Source organism: Podarcis filfolensis, assembly GCF_964270895.1.
Source record: "Podarcis filfolensis genome assembly, chromosome: 10".
Taxonomy (NCBI): domain Eukaryota; kingdom Metazoa; phylum Chordata; class Lepidosauria; order Squamata; family Lacertidae; genus Podarcis; species Podarcis filfolensis.
This window is the reverse complement of record NC_139612.1, coordinates 59,055,733-59,074,414: the sequence shown is the minus strand read 5'-3', so window position 1 is coordinate 59,074,414 and position 18,682 is coordinate 59,055,733. Positions and strand designations below refer to the sequence as shown.

At 43.2% G+C, this 18,682-nt stretch overlaps 1 protein-coding gene across 10 annotated transcripts; it reads left to right on the top strand.

The window, feature by feature from the left end:
* Positions 1 to 3,337: 3,337 nt before the first annotated feature.
* On the top strand, positions 3,338 to 16,690 carry LOC310743367 (perilipin-3-like). 10 transcript variants are annotated; one of them, XM_083573546.1, is made up of 9 exons: positions 3,338 to 3,376; positions 4,762 to 4,860; positions 10,876 to 10,969; positions 11,155 to 11,350; positions 12,016 to 12,098; positions 12,396 to 12,660; positions 14,287 to 14,483; positions 15,764 to 15,892; positions 15,969 to 16,690. In XM_083573546.1, the coding sequence occupies exons 3-9, from the start codon at positions 10,901 to 10,903 to the stop codon at positions 16,314 to 16,316; spliced, it is 1,287 nt and encodes a 428-aa protein (XP_083429672.1). In that variant the 5' UTR covers positions 3,338 to 3,376; positions 4,762 to 4,860; positions 10,876 to 10,900; the 3' UTR covers positions 16,317 to 16,690. The 10 variants fall into 10 exon arrangements, 9 of the variants coding, with proteins under 9 accessions (XP_083429672.1, XP_083429671.1, XP_083429676.1 ...); XM_083573545.1 differs by lacking the exon at positions 3,338 to 3,376 and adding an exon at positions 3,608 to 4,040; XR_014538980.1 differs by lacking the exons at positions 3,338 to 3,376; positions 4,762 to 4,860 and adding an exon at positions 10,500 to 10,571 and having other exon boundaries at positions 15,969 to 16,563; positions 16,594 to 16,690.
* Positions 16,691 to 18,682: the final 1,992 nt, after the last annotated feature.

The following is an 18,682-nucleotide window of genomic DNA, read 5'->3' as shown; positions in this document are numbered from 1 at the left end:
ACTTAGTTATGAGGAGGCATACGAATGCCATTAAATAAATAAAATCAAAATCGGTTAGCTATTATGTCTTTATCAGACCCTCTATGTGCTGAGGCAGAATGTCACTGAACGCCTATTTCTGGGGAGCAACAGGTCTTACTTGGCGGTTTCCCAGAAGCATTAAGATGAAGGTTTTTTTGCTATAAATGGGAAAAACAATTATGCTAAATTGCCAACCACGAAGCATAGCTCTCGGGACTTGTTCTCATATTTATCATCTTTGCAGTCACACATCAGATAAGTGGAGGGAGTGTAAATCCATCTTTGTATGGAGGATGACAACGTGTAGTGTTGAAGCACCGTGTATTCAACTGAGGTTAGTACACACAACCCCGTAACTCCATTACAACTTTCAAGTAGGGATATAATTCATCAAAGCGTGCATATCTTTGAAAGGTAATGAGGTTTCATGCACTTAATTATTGCCAATAACTCAACCCCAAAAGGAGCTTACAATTGTGCAGTTCCACTTTGTGTGGTAAGGGTCCTGATTTTTGCCACACACCAACAACACCTTTGAAAAAGAGAATTTGTGCTGGGGCCTCTATGGGCATCCAATAAACACAACAAATTTTCTGCTGAAAATGCAAATTATTTTAATAGAAACACAGAGTTGGGAGTGCAGCACTGGATTCAGTGAAAAGGGGAAGGCAGTTCCTCCACAAAGTGGGCACTAAAATTGAGAATATCCATCCAGGGGGCGCCACATTTTTTGTCTCACACAAAAATGTGCCATATTACAAAAGATTACCAAATTCTGCCCCTGTTGGAGGGAGCCTGGTAGGTCATCTAGTCGAATGCTCCTCAATGCAGGAACTATAGAGCTATATGAATGACTTGAGCCTCTTGGAAAACTTCCAGCAACTACCACTCCAGGCAGATGGTTCCACTGTCAAACTCCCTTAATGTCAAGAAATTTCTATTCGTGTTCAACCAAAATCTGCCCTCAAGACCATTATATCTAGTCTGGCCCACTGAGGCAGCAAATAACAAGTCTGCCCTGTTATCCATGACAGACTTTCAGGTATTTGACAAGTATTAGCCAGTGTTACGCCCTTTCTGTGGTCTTGATTTATTGTCTCCAGGCTAAACCCACAAAGTTTCTCCAACCTTTCCTCATCAGACTTGTTTTCCACACCACTGACCATCTTTATATTACCCTCCTCTTTCTTAAAGTGTGGCGCCCATAATTGGACACAAAAGGCCTTAGGTTTGCAACAGGGCAAACATAAAATGGAACTGTTAATTCCCATGACTTGTCAATGATGGTTTCATTAGAACAGCCTAAAATCACATTAATTCAGCTGCATCACACTCTTGTCTCATGTTCAGCTTGTGATCGGCTAGATTTCCAAGATGCTTCTCTCATGTACTGCGGCCAAGTTCCGGATCTTCCATCTTATAACCATGCGTTAAAGGCAAATTATGACATCTGCATCTCGCAAATTTCATTATGTTAATTTTGGCTCTTGTTTCCCATTCCATCAATGTCGTTTTGAATTTTATCGCTGACTTCTCAGGGCAGTTGAAGTTTCCCATTGCTACCGATTCTCACTTCCCTGAAACATCTATATTGAAACATCCATATAGAAGTTAAGACTAGAAATGGCTACTAATCATGATTGTTTTACTACTTCCCTGTATCAGTAGGACTCTGAATATCAGCTGCTGTGGAACACAAGTGTTGCTCTTATCTTGTGGGCTTCCTATAAGCATCTGCTTTGCTACTATGGCAACAGAATATTGGACTAGATGGGCTTTTGGTCTAATCCAGGAAGGTTCTTGTTATTTCCTTGAGTTAACAGGTCCAGCTGGCATATAAGATGCCTTATACTTCTTGTTAGACGGTTCCCATGCACTACCATTGTCTCTTCTTGTGGCCAAGTCATCTGGAATGGACCCAGAAGAATGGTGGGGAGGCACTAGCTGGGGAACCCCCGCAGGACAAAAGGCTCAGAGGCTGGGGATTGGTGGTGGGATGACAATGAGTGGTCAGAGGGAGAAGCCTGGGAGGAGGAAGTGTTTGGAAGCTGAAGAGGTAACATGGTTTAGTGAGCAGGGAGAGTCTGTGCCAGAAAGAAGTCCAGAAGCGGAAGCAAGAGACGAGGGCAGCTGAGGCAGAGATGAGTCAGGCTGCTGAAGAAGCCAAGGTGTCTCCCTCTCCTTATGCAACAATCTATAAAACACTATTAACAAAGACTGGAAAGAGAAGTTGCTGAATTGCAACTTATTACCATACTTAAAACCATGGAGAGACCGGGTCTGAATAGTGACATTGGATTCTTATTTCATTATACATGATAAAGCTATTTTTAGCCATCTCACCCCTTGCTTTTTCCTGTAAGACCAATTGCAGTCGTCAACAGGTTTACCACATCTATCAGCCAATCACCCATTCCCACCACCCTTCTGAGTAATACCCCTCCCCACCCTCTCACTATATATAAGGGTCTGGTGACTTCTGTTTCAGTGCACAGTGGTACCTCTGGCTGCGAACGGGATCCGTTCCGGAGCCCTGTTTGCAACATGAGCAGAATGCAACCTGCAGCAGCACATCTGCGCACGCGTGTCTGCGATTTGACACTTCTGCGCATGCGCGTGACGTCATTCTGCGCGTCTGTGCATGCGCGAGCGGCAAAGAGTGGTGAAACCCGGAAGTAACCCTTTCCAGTACTTCCAGGTCGCCGTGGGACACAACCTGAAAAAACATATCATGAAGCAAACATAATAAGAGGTATGACTGTATCTGAAGAAGTGTGCATGCACATGAAAGCTCATACCAACAACAAACTTAGTTGGTCTGTAAGGTGCTACTGGAAGGAATTTTTTTATTTTATTAACAAAGCAGCAGCTGAAAAATAAGCTGAACATCAGAATTACAGCAAAAGTCGTATGGTTAACAAATCCATACGGCAATCAGTACTCAAACAATATTAGCAACATTAATAATAGAGCAGCTAAAAATAATAGAGCTGCTAAAAAAAATAAGCTATTTATTCCAGTAATATCTTTACACAGGTTGGCCTCTGCGTCCTCCTACTCTTCACCAGCAAATAATAGTTATCACACCAGAGAAGAATAGCTTAATATTCAGGCCTCAGCTATCCACCTTCACCTCAGCTTTCTCTGGTGTTTGCCTCACACATCTGTCAGCAACCAACTTCCCATATTGATTATATATTTTTTAACCTCCCGAAGGGAGTTTCCAGACCAATCAAAATATATTTACCTGATCTATAAATATTAAACACAATCTATCTCTCTCTCTCCCCCCGTTTTCAGAACCTGTTATGAAGCAACTGCTCAACGGGCTCAAAACATAGTAGCAACTGCCAAGGTCTCAAAACCTTGAGAGTCACACTCTGGCTTCATCAAAAAGGTCACAGAACAAGCTCCCCAAGGACGAAAGATAAATAGGGAGTCATATACACAACATTTCTCTACATAATTATCAGTTGATGTAACCTTGTCACCAGCCAACGAAAGCTTTTCTGCTGCATTAAGAGCCTTTGAGTCTAAGCTCTCTCAAAAAGAAAGAAGGGTCCTTATGGCAGTAAAAGTTGCAAGGAGCTAAAGAAATTCTTGCTCTGTTTTTCCTTTTTAATTGTCACTCAAAATCGTCACTCAAAAATTCTGAGCATGCTCAGTCCTGGGTGTTCTTTGGTGTGGGTTTTTCAAATACCTCAAACACTTCAATTTGCAGAGCTGCCTCTGTAATAGGTGCCACATAATGTACATTCTGCATTTGTAAGAAATCATTTTTTTTAGTGTGATAGCACTCAAACTTTGGAACTTCCTGCCTATTGCCATCAGACAAGTGCTTTCACTGTACTGTTTTTGTTGTCCGCTGAAAACATTTTTGTTTAGGGAAGCCTACCCAGACATACAGAATGTCAACATGTGCTTTAATCTGGGTTTTAGCTTAGTGTTTTATTTATTTTTGGATGTTTTAAATATTTGTCTTATTCTTTTTGTAAACTGCTTTGAGGTTTGATCAAGCAGTAGATAAATCTTGTGAAACAAATCATAAAAATGTAACTCTGCAAACCTTGGGGTTCACCCAAGCATGATGATATTTCCCTTTCGTTCTCAGTGGCCCATTTTGGGTAACAGGCCTGTTATCACCCTCCAATTGAGTATGCTGTTAGAAGGAATGATATATACCCAAATATGCATTGCTTCATTCATGTATATATCATAGCTGTCAACTTTTCCCTTTCTTGCGAGGAATCCTATTCGGAATAAGGGAATTTCCCTTTAAAAAAGGGAAACCTTGACAGCTATGGTGTGGGTGGGTGTGTGTGGGTGTGTGTGTATATATATATATATATATATATATATATATATATATATGTATGTATGTTTGGGGGACATTTAATTTAGCAATTGTTACAGCACTCCCATTATAGCTACAACCATACTATAGACGTTGCTTCAGGCTGAAAAAGGAGTGGATTGTCTAAGGCCACGGATCAGTCTTGATGGATTCCTAACCCCGCTAAGGACAACAAGAAAACCATAACAATTCACGATATGCCTTTGAACAAAGCATCAGAAAAGGGCAGTGGTACCAAGCCTGTTTGCTTTCCATTAGCCTCTGCTTATCAAGCAGGGAGGTCACATTCCCCAGTGCTTTGACGGTATCTTGAAAGGCCTTATTGTAAAGGAGTGAGAGTTACATTGCTGTGGAAACTATAACTCAACACGTTTCCTTTCTATCAGCGTTCCAGCTGATAAGTGTTTCCCTCCTAGATGAAAGACCCATTAAGCGAGTTCACCATAGAGCCTACCAGGGCCGGCACATCCATGAGGCAGACTGAGGCAAGTAGAATCCAAAGGGTGATTCTCAGTACACTTAACAAACTAGAGTTCCCGGGATTCTTGCGGTGGGGGGGTGGGCTGTTCATGTGCTTTAGATATGCTGTAACTGTATTATGTTAGCCACAAGAGACGGTGAGCCCTGAGCACTAAGCTTCTAATTATTTTCAGTACAATTTGGATCACTTTTGGATGCAATTTTTAATTTAATATTGGACCTCACCCTTCCGCCATCAAAATACTTCCTTGATCTCTATCAGAATGCCTTTCTGTCACTACATGTTTCTGACACACACACACACACACACACACACACACACACACACACACACAAAGAGAGTCTTGCTGCATCTTGGCAACTAACAGATATATTGCCAGCTGTAATGGACTAGAAGCCATGTCATCAAGCATGTGAAGTCTTATCCCCAACTGTGTATTACTTGGCCAATAGGCATACACACTTGGGTATTGGATGGAGGGGAAACCTACCTTTGTACATAGTAGGGCCAAATGGCCATGGGACAGTTTGTGACAGTTCCATGTGCAGCTCCAGTGAATACAAGATAAGCACTACAGTGCCCATTCATTCATAGTGAAATTAATTGGTGATAACCATCTTCCCCTTGCTGAATAACTTGAACCTGCCAAACCTACTCAGCTAAGAAAATGAGAACAAAGGAATACAGGCATTCAGGTTATTATTATTATTTTTAAATCCAGGTTTAGGTTCAGTCCAAGTGTCCAAAGTTTTGTTGTTTTCTTTATCTACAAGGAGGCAAAAGACAACCATGGGCTTAATCTGAAGTGACTCTGCGCATGTGACTTGCATTAAAGTTGATCGCTTTTGGGGAATCTGTATTTGCATCTGAAAGTAGACGTTACTAGCTTAAAACGCAGCTAGGTTGTTCCTTTTCTCGGTTTGGATTGCAGCTGGTTTAGGGGGAAACTCATCAAAATGTAGCATTTCATAAGAAACAACAGGATAGGTACAGATGGTGTCTACCATCATGTGCACACTGCTCCCTAAATTATTAGTGAGAGTGCACTAGATGATGCAGAGTAAATGGGAGAACATACACAGCCCAGAGCCGTATAGCCACTTACCATGGACAACAAAAATGTATTGCCACCTGGCCTGAAACTGGCTCTAATTTCAAGGGCGGCCAATTAATAAATCACAAAACAGGATATCGATTTGTACAATGTATATGTACAGGAGCAAATTTAGAAATAGTTACTAAAATTCAAATAGAAATACCTTCTCGCTGTGGAGAAGACTTGTGATCAGTCTGCTCTCTAGGGCCTAAGTGTTGATGGGCAACTCCAAGGCTCTGCCTGATCTCCCATATCGTGATTCTTTATATTTAAGGCACACAGCCCTTCAAAGAGGACTTCTGTCACCCTAGCGGCTTTCTTATTCACAGTTCGCAGCAATGTAAACAGCTGTGGGGCCCTATCTGAAACTTCCTTTCCTTCATGCACCTGGGGTTCATTTGTACATTTCATTTCATTTCATTGTTCCTCATTTTGAAAAGTGTTTATCTGTTTTTCTGTCTTTTTCTCGCAGTGGGAGAAAAAAATAAGTACCTCAGCTCCAGGTCTGTAAGGTCAGATCTCCACCCGCAGTCCACTTGCTCTCCCAGGGACAAGATTACACTCTAGGTCAGCTTTCACCAACCTCTTGTCCTCATAGCTGTCAACCTTCCCTTTTTTTGCGGGAAATTACCCTATTCCCGCTGCTATCCCGGATTGTTAGATATCCCGTAGACTGTCTCCGGGACAGGTGAGGCTGCTGGTCCCTTATTTTTGAGGCTCCCCGGGACAGATGAGGCTGAAGATCCCTTATTTCCGAGGCTGCTGATCCCTTATTTTCAAATCTGAAAGCTGACAGCTTGCCCTCCTGATGTTTTGGAATACATCAGAAGTTCAAAAACTCTGGAGGGCATCAGGTTGCTGAGCACTGGAGGGAATCATTTCGCTGTAACAGCTTTATGAGCAATTCCACGAATTTTTATTTAGTGCCATTTTCTTCAGATCCAAATGTTCCTTATTTCCATATTGCAGGTGTGTGCTGTGTCCTCCTGTCGCTTAATTGCCTTGTCAATTTCTCCATGAGGGTGACCTGCCACACTTGTTCATGACAGCCTCAGATTGTGTTCCTAGACACTGAGGGTGTTTTAGAATGACCGGGTGTGGGGCGGGGTGGAGGGGAGGGGAGGGGAGACTCCACTTGTAACATCTGAAGGGCTGTTTGCATTAGCCAAATGGATATAGCCCTTAATAAGAAATAAAGTCTTTACACGAAATGGTGTAAAATAATTTAAAAGGCAAAGGAAACAGAAGATGTAGTGAAATGATCAAAATATAGATACAGTTTTGAAAAGAAATGTATACAATAAAATTACATGTAGGCTTGGGTAAACAAAATAAATGTTTTACCAGGCATCGAAAACAGTATAACCAAGGTGCCTGCCTTAAACTGTACACTTTACATAGATTGTGCACATTCTGAAAAACTGCATGTGTACAGATCAATAAACACCGGTTGTTCATGTGATGTGAACACCCATGATTGATTAGCTAAGGTACATACTAAGAATATTTAGGTATTTGCTCGTATACTAATTATTAGTTACAGTTACCATCCCTCCTTTCCTCAAAGAAGCTCAAAATGGTGTACAAGGTTCTCCCGCTTTTCTTCCTCACAACATCCCTGGGAGGTAGATTTTTCTAGTCCTAACTCTGCGAGAGGAGGGGAGAATTAAGGGCAGATCCTGTGGCTGGTTCTTTAGCCCTTGCTTGCTTCAATTCATATCACACCCCCCCTTTAAAGTTCCTTACATGGCTACAACGGACAACAAAACTGAGGTTGAGCTGTGTATGTTGTTGGTTTGTTTTTTTAAAAAAAAAAAGGAATCCCAAACCACAAATGCTCTGAGCCTCAGACTAAACACAGCCTGCTAGAGACAGGTATCAAAAATGGAGAGAGAAAGAGCCTTTCAATTCTCACCTATTTTAAAAGTATTCTGCTTGACTTGATGTCTCTGCTTCAGCAAGAAGTTAGGCCAGCCTCGTGTACAGCCAAAAGCAGTACAGTAAGCAGCTCTTTATTCAACAGCTGTCCTTGCTTGCCCTCAGCTTTCTGGAAGTTTACCCTTCGCAATTGAAATTTTCCACTCTGCAGCGAGATGGTGTGCTATCCACTTCTAGGGAGGAATTATTCAGTGTGCAAAGATGATGTACGGAAGGGATGAGCAATCTGTAACAATTATTATTATTGATTCTTCTGGGATCCCCATCAAATAAGTGTGGAAGCTATGCTAATTGGGGAAGTTCAGAATGCTAACAGCAGAGGGTTCTGCAGAGTTAAAATGTGAATATATTGTTAACCTCTATCTGTGCGCTATGTGAAATCCCAGCGTTTGTGTTTCCTGTGAGACAATAAGGCCCAGTGGGATCTATGGTGCCTTTAGGATATATGGTTTATTTACGCATATATACAACCTGAAGCCTAGATGGAGAGGAATTCTGAACAGCGCCTCCCAAGTGGGGCTCTGCCCTGTTGGACATCATAGATAATTTCAGCACAAAAGTTGGTGAGTGGGAAGCATCCACAAGCAGTGGTTTTGAACAAGCACTGGTCACGTTGTGACTGCTTGGTAGCAGCTTGGTAGCTCTCGTCACATGAAGAATTGGTCATGTGTGGTCTCTGAGCATGTGAAAAGATGAGCATTCCTGTGGCCCTATTTCCATCTGTTTCTCAGCAGTATGGAAGTTGGCTCATCATGTGGCTGAAAGTACCATATGAGACACAGTTCACCGTCTACCATGTGGCATTGGAAGCCACAGAGTTGCAAGTCAACTATAGACAGAAAATATGAAAAGAAAAGAAAATACGAAACATATTGCACACAAACATGTTAAATAGAAAAACAAAATGTAGTGTGGCAATATGAAAATCTTCCATCCAGACAAGATGTGCAAGTACTCTCACACTGTGATCCGAAACATGTTTACTCAGAAGTAAGCCCTACTGAAGTCAGTGACGTTTACTTCACAGTAGCTGTGCTTCGATTTTCTTCTGGCAGGGTGCTTATTTCTTTAACTAAAGCATGGCAGGCGGGAATTCATCAGGTAAAGCTAACATTGCATTTCATGCTCAAAGTTTCATTCATTGAAATGCTGTTTGTCCTGAAGCTGTCAAAAGCAGAGGAGTCCTGTCCAAAAAATATTTTAAAAGGCAATCCTAGTTATTAAAGCTTTATTCCCATTTTATATAATTTCTGTTTTGAAAAGGCATATGGCTCCCTTTCCATCTAAGAAGGCTGTTGTGATCATAAACTGGGCCAAATATATACAGTGACTTTCAGTGATTCCTCAGGATAGGTTAGGAAAGCAATAACACAAACTAGGAACAGCAGGGACTAGCACCTTAATAACCCACTATGGAGAATTAAATCTACCTGTGAAAAGGGCTCTCTCTCTCTCTCCTTTCTTTGTTTTGTTTAGAGTAGTTAGCTTGTTTTTATTATATTGTATTATGAAATGTCTTAAAATCTTATTTTAAAAAGAAAGAGAGTGAGAGAATTAAATCTGAGTAAGAGCTTTGCTACTAATAGAGCAGTAGCAAAACAGAGCACAGGTGAAAAGCAATGTCATTCTCACCCTCTATCAGGGTTCCTTATTTGACATATTCCACCTGTCTTCTATTCCTAACTGATTGGGGAAAGAATGCTACTATTTTCATTGGTTCTCTTGACCTTACCCTGACTCCAGGACATCATCACAGTTATTTAAAAGGGGAACTGTATGGGTGAGTAGTGTGTTCTTTTGGTGGTTTTCCCCTACAGGTAAGAGGGTTAGTAAAAAGGGTTTGGGATTGTGATAGGTGTGCACGGTGCATTGTTTTGAAAGTGTGTCCCATTTGCTTTCTGTCTGTGAAGGTGTTTGCTGCCAGGCTCTGTATGGCTGTTGATCTTTTTGGCTTATTTCTGGGGGAAGGGAAGGAAAGGAAATACAAGTAAGCTGAGAGCAGCAGCTTCCGCTCTGCAGATGCAAAGCAGGAGAGCCATGCCTTCTTTCCTACTGCTGTATAGTGGCAGTCTTTTGCAATGAGAACTTAAAAAGAAATGTAGGAAATTATAAATGTCTTAATAAGTGGTTATGTTGCAACACTTCCTTGTGCTAATGTGGTCCTTTATTTAAAAATAGATCTTGCTGAGTTAATTGGAGCTTGGTAATAATATCTTAGTATGGTCACTTAGCACCCAGAAGTTCCAGGCAGGAAGAGCAGTGTACCACAGGGCCTCCTGATGCAGCACCTGTGTGAATCAGTGTGCCTGTTCCTGCAAGGCACAAAAGAAAGATGTCAGTAAAAATCCCCTCAAAAGATATTCAGTATAAAGCTGTTTGTTACTTCTATGTGGTTCCTCTTTGCATTGGGTCAGTCTCTTTGACATCAAATACGTCCTCATAAACATGCCCACTTTTCATTTGGTGCTAGAATTGGCCGATACAGATCATTTCGTGATCCTGTCTCTTCTGTTTTAGATGCAGCAGCCATTTTTTGTTGTGCCACACCTTTGCAGCAGCCATTTTGTGTTATGCCACACCTTTGCAGCAGCCATTTTGTTCTATGCCCTATAGTAGCCATTTTGTGACTGGGGATCATGACACGTTCTCAAAGTTCCAGATGTGCCCAATGGCCCAAAAAGGTTGGTGACCCCAGGTGCAAACACTATTAAGTGAGATGGACCAGCGTTCCAAGTTGCACAGACCTATTCCCATTTGGGGAATAGTCCTCTCCGCTTAAGAGAGAACTGGGGTGTCATCTTTTTCAGCATTGTAGTGTTGGGTTTCGTGAGCTGCTTGCTACAAACATTTCTGTTTTAGGAGTTTCACTTAAGTTCTTAAAGAGACAAGAGCCAAAACTCAAATGAGAGTGACTTGTCTTGTTCAGTACTTGTTAGGCCAATGCAACTCTTCTGTGGCAAATTAACTGTTGACCTCCTTTTCCAGCTCTTGCTAGTTGCAGTGCCAAGTTATGTCTTCCAACAGTCAAGGAAATATGTCTTCCCATGACAAGGTGCAGGAGGCATCTGCACAGGAGGAGGTGAGTTCGGAAAAATGGGCTGTGAACAAGTCTATGCAATGAACAGCCTCCAAAATGCATTACTGCATGTTTTATACAAAGTGTTTTAAACGACGAGTGTAGGTTAGTCCTAGCTCAAATTGGTTTTGCAGGGCTACACAGGTTGTACATACCATACTCTGACTAAATATTTCCTCCCTGTGTAGAATGTCTTGAGAAGAGTAGTCAGCATGCCATTGGTTAGCTCTGCCTATGACATGGCTGCGAACGCCTACAACTCTACCAAGGGCAGCCACCCCTATGTGAAGTCCGTCTGTGATGCTGCCGAGAAGGGCATGAAGACCCTGAAAGAAGTGGCGGTCAGCACTGCTCAGCCCATCCTGACTAAACTTGAACCCCAGAGTAAGTCAAGGGCAGACTTCTAAGCAAGCTTGTCCAACAGTAGGCGAAATACTAGGGACAAAAATACCTATTGATGCAATGTCCATGGAGTAACTTCCTGCTTAATAAGTGGAGGTGGTTTGCATGTTCAGATTATATCGTGAGATATATTGCATGCATGGGTGTCCACAGGAATTTTTCCATGGGAGCAAAGGAAATGCTTTAAAATAAAATAAAATTGAGAACTGGTCTACCATTTCTAGCAACTGAGTAGTGGTGAAATTCAGGTAGCCTGTGTCCTTGATACTTCCTTCTGTGCTACTGGACTGGTAACTCTGTCATTGTGGGGCATGTATGAATGTGTAGCATCATGGAGAGCTCTTAGCTGTGCTTGAAAACTGGTGACATTGCCCTGGTTTCTGCACCCGCCTTCTCTACGTATCCCAGCTGCATTCATGGCAGCTTCCCATCCCTGGGGCGAGGCTTTCAAATTGCCCTTACAAATCTAGAAAGGTTCTAGAATAATAAGGCCAGCCTCTTAAAGCTGCAACCCTCTTAAAAACTGCAAAAGGTGTGTTTGTAGATGGGAAAGTTAAAGCTTGTGAAAATGAAGACTTGGAAATACATTGGGTTTTTCATATTGGCGTAGTAGAAAGCGATAAGATAACAATTTTCTGTCTTCGTAGTTGCAGCAGCAAATGAGTATGCTTCCCGGGGCTTGGATGCCCTGGAGGAGAAGCTGCCAATTCTTCAGATGTCAGCTGATAAGGTAAGCTGTGGTACAGCTAGGTTGGGACCTTAGGAGCCAAAGTCCAGAGAGGCAGAGATAATGTCAGGCCTGTTTGCCATGGCCCTTATTAGCACCTGGGCATCCTCTCTTATTTCAAGAACATTTTCTAGTCAAGTAACATGTCAGCCCAAGTATGCACATGATTACATGTGCTTGCTCTTATTATTTTCACTTTCAATAAATATTATCCTTCCGTACAAGATAATGGCATGGTTCTGTTACACTGCCGGCGGGTATCTGTATGGAAACAGCGTGTGGTTTCTTGCTGCCTCGCAGGTTGCTTCCGACACCAAGGAGATGGTGTCGTCCAAAGTGGCAAGCGCTAAGGACGCCATTGCCGGCAAGCTCTCTGGAGTTGTAGGCATGACGAAAGAAGCTGTGCAGGATGGCGTGGAAGCGACCAAGTCTGCTATTGGCCAGAGTCTGACCACCGTTATGGAATCCAGAATGGGCCAGATAGCTGTCAGTGGTGCTGAGGCAATGCTTGGCAGATCTGAAGACCTGATAGATGAATATCTCCCCATAACAGATGAAGAACTGGGTATGTAACTTAAAAATCAATGACCTCTTTCCTAAAGAAGTCAAGGAGAAGCAGAGTTCAATGCCAGTTATGTAAATATATTGCCAGAGGTTTTCAAGTTCAAGTTTTATTGCGGCAAAAGCCAGTAACACTAAACACCACAAGATCAAACAAAAAGAGATCAACAACAACATCAGAAAAGAAAAGAAAAAAGATTACACAAGGGAACTTCGCAGTGTGCCATTCAACAGAAGAGATTTACGCTTCCTGATTACTAAAGTGCAAAATTTGGCCACCTCATATGATATTGAGCTTGAGGAATCTTCCAGAAGGTATTTTCATAGAATTTCGGGGGAGGATTCCAAATAATGTTGTAGGGGTATAAATTTTGATAAAAGCGGCAAAATAAGTTGAACTCGTTCTTCACTATAAAATTCGCAAAATAGAAGGATGTGTGTGACAGATTCTACCTTATTAGACATACAGGGGCAGAGACGCGCATGCATTGGTACCCGTGTGAATTTGCCGTACAGCACTGCTGAGGGCATTGTCTCAAAGCGGGCTCTAGAGAAAGCCCATCTATAAGCTTCGTTAGTGATGTTAGTTAAGTAAGGGGCAGCTGCAAAATTAGGCCAAGCTTTTAAGCATCTATACGTCTCCGGGAGTAGGGCGACTTCTTGTTGTAATTCGACATCGTAAAGTCTCTGAGTGATAATTGCTTTTGCCTTGTTCGGAGGTTTTAAAAAGCCATTCCAAACAGAAATGTTTTCATTACCTGCCTAAAATGCTAGAGAAGGGACTAATCTTGCCTCCTTTGGGGGGGGGGGTTACCACAGATAAGGCACTGTTTCATGTTCCCATCAACCAAACTACTTTAGTTGGTAGGGCATCTAACAAGGCCTCTGAAGATCTCAACCTGCAGGCAGGTATACACAGAAGGAAACAGTCTTTCAGATATCTGTTCAATGGGTCAGTGTGTCTGGCTGTTCACCATAAGGTTGGTGGTTTGAGCCCACCCAGGGACACCCGTAGACAGGATTGTTGCATTGCAGGGGGTTGGACTACATAACCCTGGGGGGGGGATCCCTTCCAACTCTACAGCTTTTTGATTCTATAAACTGGTAGGAAATCTGTTTCAGTGTGTAATTGTAATGGGATGAAATCCCCTTGACTCTTTCAAGCAGCAGGGCATTGGTGCAACGGCTGGGAAGGAGAGCAGCAGGGTTGCTTTTCAGTCTCTCCTGATCTGACTTCCGTTTGGACAGGAAACTTCAAATGTAAAAGCCCGCAAGACATTGTGGAGTTATATGGGGATTACTGTGTTGTTCATATCTTCATCATTGTACTCCCCTCCCCGAATCTATAGCTGCATGCCTTGCACTGAACAATAGAAACTGTGCTATGAAAGATGTAGCTTTCCACTAGGCACCGAAATTTGGTATTGTATGCGGGAGCGACTGGAAAACACACTTTGTGCACCAGCCCTTGCCTTCAAATGTGAATTTAGCAATCAATTCCTAGATTTCCTGCCATGGTACCCCTTCAAATGGGCAGTGAAACTTTCCTTCCCTACACATGATTCTACTAAAGGAGCATGAGACATCAAGGCTACCCCTGCTGAATCCACTATGGTCTTCTCTTCCTTAGCTGAGATTACAGCAGCTGCAAAGGATGGCAATGTGGTTCCTGTGCAGCAGTGTGAGCAGCAGGAATATCTGGTGCGCTTGGGCTCCCTTTCAAGCAGACTCCGCCAAAGGGCCTACTTGCACGCTGTGGCGAAGATCAGGCGAGCCAGGCAAAGGATCCACGAGTCTCTCTCCCAGCTACAGCAGATAATTCACATGGTATGAGCCTGGTCTCGCCTTTTGGGATCCCCCTTTTAAGGCTATCCTGTGCCTCTGCAGATCACCCTTTTAATTATAGAAAAGCACCTGAGCAATCAAATATTTTAAAGCCGCAATTTCAGAGTCCACGTTTTCTTTAAATGGAATGGAATTTGACCATGATCTGACTCCCAAGGGGAACCTTGCTTAGTTTATGGTATTTGGGGAGGGGGACATTTGGCCCTCTGGACGTTGCTTAAGCACAACTCCTGTCATGGCTATTGGCCATGACTTGGTGGGGCTAATGGGAATTGTAGCTAGAGGTTTTCCACACCTGCACTATATGAACTTTGGCACTTATATGCAAGGGATGCATAGTCCAGGTTAAGTGATACTGGACCCTTTCGGAGTTTCCCAAATGCAAATTTGTGGCAAGCACTTACATGGGGCTTAAGGTGTGGGTGAGGGAAACCTGTAGCCCCTCCAGTGGTTTCTTAGACTACACCTCCCATCATTCCTGACTAGGCTAAGCTCATAATTCATGGGTTCCCCATCCCTGAGCTGCGGAATGCTCCATTAGCTTTGTGTGTGTGTACACACACACACACATCTTTTAGAAATCTTAAAGGGGCCTTGAGGGAATGAAGCTTACACTGGTGTTTCCATCTGATGCCTTTTGATATTCTTCTGACTTGGATAACTTATCCAGAAAAGATGGGTGACAAATCGCAAGGCAGAACAAGGATGGGGAACCTCTGGCCCTCCAGATGTTCAGCTCTCTTCAGCCCTAGCCAGCATGGCCAACAGTCAAGGGCAAGTTGATGTGTTCCAGCAACATCTGGAGAGCCACAGTTTCCCCATCCATCATAGAGGGAGTTCCATAGATGGTATTGCTTCAACCTTGTTCCAACACACTTGGGTAAACCTATCCTGGGGAAAGTAGACTTGTTACATAATCTAGCATATTGTCACCAGCATAGTAGGAACCAATATCCCCAAATTTCAGCCACTTGCCATTTGTTTCTATAAGCAAAAAAAAGGGGGGGGGGCAAAAAACCACAAAGCTCATGTGCTCTGTTTTTCCTATTTTGGCTTGGACAAAAAAAACCCAATAGTAACATAATTGGCTTTTTTAAAGTGCCATGTAGCTTTTTGAATCAAAGGCCTAAGGAAGCCATTCCTGACACTACACACACAGACTTGTCTGGGGGGGCACATTTTACCCAGCTTATTTGCATTTGGCCATGTTGACGACTTAGTTCCTGTTGAAAGTTAAACTAGTGTGTCTTGTTCCCCTCCAGATTGAATACATGAAACAAGGTGTGGGACAGACCTTTCATGAGGGTGAAAAGAAGCTTAGCCAGATGTTGATCGAATGGAACAAGGCAAACCCAGAAGCAAAGGATAACAAAGATATGGTGCAGCTAGAGGTATGTCTTTGCAATGGTTTTGCCTGTCCCCGTTAGGAAATACGGCTTGTCAGTAATGGCTTGCTTGTCTCAACAGGTAGAAAGCCAAACCCTGACAATGTTTCAGTACCTGATCCATCGTCTGCAGACCGTTAGCCAAACCCTGGTGTCCAGCATCCAAGGATTCCCTTCTAGCCTGGAGGATAAGGTGCAGAAAGTCGGCCAAAGCACTGGAGAACTTCATGCTTCCGCTTCCACGGTCAGATCCTTCCAGGACCTCCCCAGCACCCTCCTGGCCCAGAGCCGCCAGACAGTGCAGAAAGCGCAAGAATACGTGGATGAGCTGCTGGAATATGTCACTCACAACACCCCTCTCTCCTGGCTGGTGGGGCCTTTTGTGCTCTCTGGCAAGCTGCCTGCTGAAGTTTCGGAGCCAGCAGATTGAGGCAAGACCTCTTGCAACAAGCCTGCTATGCACTCTTTTTGCTCTAGATGTCAGCACTGTATTTCGATAACTTCGTGGCAGGTGAGCCCTGTACAGTGTAGAAGATGAGCGTCTTTGTGCTGGCTGAACTCTCAGAATTGTAAATATCCAAAACAGTCACTTTATTTATTTAATATTTCAAAATGTTGTAGAGCAAAGCTGCTAATATTGAAGTGGTGGTAATTAAATAAGGGTCAAAACTGGTATAGTTGGGAACCCTGCTGTCGCTGCCCCATAGGAACAATGCATGGCTTGTCGTTGTCAAATCCTGTGAATTGTCTTGCTTTTTGGGGAAAGTGTTTAAAGAAGGCCAAATAAACACTGCTGCATTCCAACACCGGTCTCCAGTGTCTCTCTGGCTGCTGGGGACAAAATGAAGCTCAAATTTGTTTGGCAGGTGCTGCTTTAAGGTACTCAGCCAACTGGGACATAACAAAACAAATGAGAGGGGTCTCTTCTAAAAGATTAGTGGCATGGCCTTTTTTAGAATATTGGTAGCCAGCTTGTGACCTTCAAGCCACAGACAGCCGCCCATACTCCTCCCCCCCCAACAGGATGCCCTACTGCAGGTGGAGAGCAAAAATTGACGGGCAGGTAGGCATTCCTGAACATTCGTAGGCTAGTCACAGCATGAGACAGAGTCACACTTTGGAACATTACTTAAACCGCCACTGCTTTGTTTGCACTTGTTCAGGAGTGCCTAGGGCTGCATTTAATGGTGGGAGGTGCAAGCCCATTGTACAGGATAGCCAATGTGCAGTGGAGGCTTGCCACCAGCACTTGGTACGCTTGGCAACTGCTGGGGCCTTGGCATCTTGGCAAGCTGACAGCTGCCCTGGCAGCCATTTAAAATTTCCCACAATATCCCAGAGCTCCTGCTACAGCATTCTAGGCAACTGTCAATCACTATGAGCCATTTTTTTCGTTGTAAGCAACAAATATAATACATAAATGGGCAACATAATACAATTTTAAATGGCAGCCTCCACTGTGTGTGTGTGTGCCATTCAAGTTTCCCACAATGCCTTTATTGAGTGTTCTGGGAAATTGAAAATGGTGACTTGTGGCTGAACACCTTTGCTGTCAAGTAGGCCCTGTGGCTGGGGAGTAGCATTGAAGGAGGAAACACATGGAGGCTACTTTGCCAAGAAGCCCTCACACCTGAAGATTACCCTGTAGCTAGGAGTACTGCACATATTCTATGCAAACTGCTTAGAGGTTATGGGTGGTTTATTTAACAAATTCTGTTAAATAAACAGAAATAAATATCTCTCAGCTGGATATCAAAGCACCATGAAGAAGATCCAGACACTCACAAAAATTAGGTACTTGGCCAACATCAATATGTGAGAGGAATTTACCTGGTTATTCACTGGGTTGTATTTTAATCCTGGTTTATTCCAGAGCCTCTTATCTTTTTACAATTAAAGATACCTATGGCTTTCACCCGGCCTGCATCCTCTAGTTCCTCAATGGGACCAGAGATGCAATCAACCAACAGAAGGCAAACCTATAAGATGGAATGTGAGCAAAAGATAAATTAGGTTCACAGCTAGTCAGTTCCCATTTTGCAAAATAATGCACTTGAGTGTGAAACAACAATCAGGCGCAGTTTTCTAAGAACAAAGCTTAGATATAACTGATTGGAAGAAATCTTTCTAATTAATGAGAACAACTCCATACTTGCCCAAATTCCTACCACTACAATGGATCATGTAAGGCAAGAATGGATAATCTGTGGACCTGCAGATGTTTTATTACAACTCAACATCATCCCTGACCTGTGATCATGCTGGCAGGATCTCATGGGAGATAAACTCTTAACAGCATCCAAAGGGCCACAGGTTCCCCATCTCTGTTGCAGATGACCAAATGTGCTTATCAATCTCAACTTGCCAGTGTTGGAAAGTTCACAAGAGTTATGGCCTATGAGAGCCATATGGTTTCACACTCCAAAACACAGATGTGGATCAAAGATGGCTTCTCCCATATCACCCCTCACCTCCCATGTGCCCAGGAAATTTGTGATACTGGGCAGTGCCATCCCATTCTCAACTTGAGGAAAAAGGTCATCTCCAGCCTGTTGGAAGCAAAAGACCACACCAACAGTCTCCAAAACATTTGGTTTAGTTAGCATTAAAGATCTCTCCCATTTTATCCAGACACTTTAAAGCAGAGGTAGGAATCCTGTGGCCCTCCAGATGTTGGATTCCATCTCTGCTCTGTCAGCAGAAGCCAGAGCAAGGACTCCCAATAGCACAATGGGGCTTTCCCCCCCTCCACATGCCCCCTGCACCCCGCCCCCCAAAAAACCAAAAAGCACTCTG